Source organism: Tachysurus fulvidraco, chromosome 8, assembly GCF_022655615.1.
Source record: "Tachysurus fulvidraco isolate hzauxx_2018 chromosome 8, HZAU_PFXX_2.0, whole genome shotgun sequence".
NCBI lineage: Eukaryota > Metazoa > Chordata > Actinopteri > Siluriformes > Bagridae > Tachysurus > Tachysurus fulvidraco.
This window is the reverse complement of record NC_062525.1, coordinates 1,325,268-1,328,879: the sequence shown is the minus strand read 5'-3', so window position 1 is coordinate 1,328,879 and position 3,612 is coordinate 1,325,268. Positions and strand designations below refer to the sequence as shown.

The 3,612-nt window shown below is 40.6% G+C and overlaps 1 protein-coding gene across 1 annotated transcript in view; it reads left to right on the top strand.

The window, feature by feature from the left end:
- LOC113657149 (Usher syndrome type-1G protein homolog) overlaps positions 1-1,300 on the top strand; it is a 7,653-nt gene extending 6,353 nt beyond the window's left edge. Inside the window, exons 3-4 of the mRNA XM_047817643.1 lie at positions 1-235; positions 973-1,300. The exon at positions 1-235 is cut by the window's left edge and continues 308 nt beyond it. Of these exons, the coding sequence (XP_047673599.1) occupies positions 1-235; positions 973-1,272 (535 nt within the window). The 3' untranslated portion in view covers positions 1,273-1,300. The remainder of the gene's footprint in view (positions 236-972) is intronic.
- The last annotated feature ends 2,312 nt before the right edge of the window (positions 1,301-3,612 follow it).

The following is a 3,612-nucleotide window of genomic DNA, read 5'->3' as shown; positions in this document are numbered from 1 at the left end:
CAATGTCCCTGGACAGGACTCTCTGTTCTCCAGGCCTGGTCTCGGGACGTTCTTTTTCCGGAGGAATTACAGCAATGATGGAGTTCAGGATGTTGATTCGTACAGTGTAGAAGGTGAGGAGTCACTGTGGAGAGAAAGGAATATTCACGTTAGACAGAGTGTATGTCTGAGACCGCCGAGCCTGGAGCAGGACACTATCAGCAGGTCCATGTGTCTTCAGACCAGACGTTTAAAGGTATAAACACACAAACCTTCAGCAGAGAGAATGACCTGCAAACATAAAGCTACCTGCTGAAAACACTAAATAAAACAAATAACATCAATATTAATTAATTCTGACTAACGTGGCTAATGTGGGGAAATTTCATTTTAAAATTCATTCATTCATTCATTCATCTTCTACCGCTTATCCGAACTTCTCGGGTCACGGGGAGCCTGTGCCTATCTCAGGCGTCATCGGGCATCGAGGCAGGATACACCCTGGATGGAGTGCCAACCCATCACAGGGCACACACACACTCTCATTCACTCACACACTCACACACTACAGACAATTTTCAAGAGATGCCAATCAACCTACCATGCATGTCTTTGGACCGGGGGAGGAAACCGGAGTACCCGGAGGAAGTGGCTTAGTGGTTAGCACGTTCGCCTCCAGGGTTGGTGTGAGGCAAACGTGCTAACCACTAAGCCACCGTGCCCCCCATTTTAAAATTCTTTGTCTTATTTATTTCTTATTCTTTACTTTTCAAAAAGTTGATGCAGTGTTTGTAGGGGTGTCGTGTCCTCTGTGGTTGTCATTAGTGGGCGTGGCCTGTCCAAAGCTAACTGTACAAGCTACATGCTATAAACACACAAATTATGTATGATTTCTATAGTATTGAGGAATGTCTATGTTGGTTGCTATGGATACGATTCTGTACTTAAGTCCATGTTGAAAAGCTTTGTATCATATATTAATATCTCTCCCAGGATTTTCCATGGAATAATGACGATCAAAATCATGGTGATGAAGATGGCGATGAAGAGTATGATTATCTTCAGCCTTGCTCCTCTCCTCTGGAGGTCTTCTTGGTGTCTCAGGGTCTGGGAGAGTTCTTGTCCCTCTTCCTGAAGGAGCAGATGGACCTGGAAGCTCTGATGCTGTGCTCTGAACCTAACCTGGTCATCATCAATGTGCCGCTTGGACCCAGGAAGAAGCTTCTGGAAGCCTGCAGTCGGCGTACACACACTCTGCAGCGAGCCAGGGCCATGTGTGACACTCAGCTCTGAGTGTGTGTGTGTGTGTGTGTGTGTGTGTGTGTGTGTGTGTGTGTGTGTGTGTGTGTGTGTGTGTGTGTGTGTGTGTAGATTCCCTTTGATAGGACTAGCATGCTAACATGTTTCTTATTCATAGTTAGAGTCATGTTTCATTTCATTTTTTTTACTTACACACAGTTTGTTGTTTTGCTGTAAAGTGAAAGCTGATGTTATGTTTATTATTTTGTTCCTAGGAAGAGCGTGAAGGAACAGTGAGAGAAACATCTCCTGTGTGCATGAAAATACACATGAAATACACTTATCCAACTCCATCTTCTTTATTTTTCATCTCTTTCTGAGGACAACATACAAAAACATCTTACTTTCCGTCTCCTCAGATTCATTCTTTTAGTTTCCACAGCATCGTTCCACCATGATGGAGTCATTAGGGGGCGGGGCATTATCTCCCTAATTGTGATTAATATTCATGACCACTGACACTCTCTTGCATATTCAGATTTTATCAAACATAAAGAAAAATAAAATCACTGTATTGTTTCATGTGAATGAATAAACAGTTTTCACAGCATGTTGGAACAAAAATGTTTCCAGATGTTTCCATCAGTGGGTTTTCACAAGCCTGATTACAGTGTTAGGTCAAAAGTATGTGCACCCCAAACATCACACCTATATGTGGTTCTTCACCAAACTGCACACAAGTGAAAAGAATTTCTACGTACAGTTTCCTTAATTTGAACTAAGAGTCCAAACCCTGCTCCATCAGGACAATGTCTCTGTGCACAAAGCAGCTCCATGAAGACATGGTGTGAAGGTGAAGGTTGTCCTGCACTGAGCCCTGACTCTGACTCAACACCACTGAACACCACACCGTCTCACCTGGTATATTCTCACCTGGTACAAATCTACTGAAAAACCTCCATATCAATGCCCCAGCTATGGAGTTGAGATGTTTATGGACAGATGGAGATGTGATTGGCAGGAATCCACAAACTTAGATAATAATGCAGGGAGTAAAACTCAGGGCTGTCATGTATCACGCATTAACGAAGGGCTGCCAACTTTTTAGTTCAGCTTAGAGTGAGATTTTGGGGGCGGGGCTTTGTTATGGGGATTTATATATTAAGTATATATTGATTGTCAAAGTATTTGGTATCTGTACAGAATTTCTTGGGAGATTTACATTTAATTTTCACAAACATTTTACAGAAATAGGATTAACATGTTCACAGATTAACATGTTCACAGATTAACATGTTCACAGATTAACATGTGATTAACATGTTCACAGATTAACATGTGATTAACATGTTCACAGATTAACACGTGATTAACATGTTCACAGATTAACACGTGATTAACATGTTCACAGATTAACACGTGATTAACATGTTCACAGATTAACATGTGATTAACATGTCTCCACTGGAGCTCTTAGTCGAGCCTGACACTTATCAGCCAATCAAAAAAGTAGGCTACACAACAGCCAATCAGAAAACAGCACTATTGTATCTGGGTAAGATTTAACGCAACAACCAATAAAAAAAACATATACATTAGAGAGGGAATTTTCGATGGTCGGTTTGAACAAAACCTCAACACGAAACAATCATGACCCTGAAAATGTCTGGGCTTGTGCTGAACTGTTTTATATGGAAACAACATTACAAATGTTAAAGGGGTCCAAAAAGGTAACAAACACAATAAACACCAGTCATAATCTCTCTCTCTCTCTCTCTCTCTCTCTCTCTCTCTCTCTCTCTCTCTCTCACACACACACACACACTCTTTCTCTCTCTCACACATACACACACAAATTCTCTCTCTCACTCATTTTCTCACACACAAATTAATAAATGTAAATGAAACACATACTTTGTATTTCGTTACATTGCGGCCAGTGATCCTTGTGATCCTTATTCTTAAACACAACAACTCCCCATTATATTTTTATTTTTATTTATTTTTATTTAATTTTTTTATTATTATAATTTCTTATTTTTTATTTGGGGGGGGGGGGGGTTGCTGGGGGGTTAAAAATGTCGTGCTTGCTTGTCTTCAAAACTTGAGAGCCCTGAAAACTGCAGCGTGTGAAAGTTATCTTCAGAGAAACAGAGATTGAGGTTTGTAAGAAACAACCTGATTTGATGCTGCTGAACACTAAAAGGTGTGATTTCCTGCATGTTGACCTGAACTAAGTGCACTAACACCACATCCTCCCTCTGCTGCCTACACGTTAAAGCACATTATCTGCAGTGGCACAAAGCGACACTTCACTCATCGACTCAACACTTTTTTATTCTTTTGCATAATTTCAGAAAGAAATTATTTAATAATTTGTCATAACAAATGGTG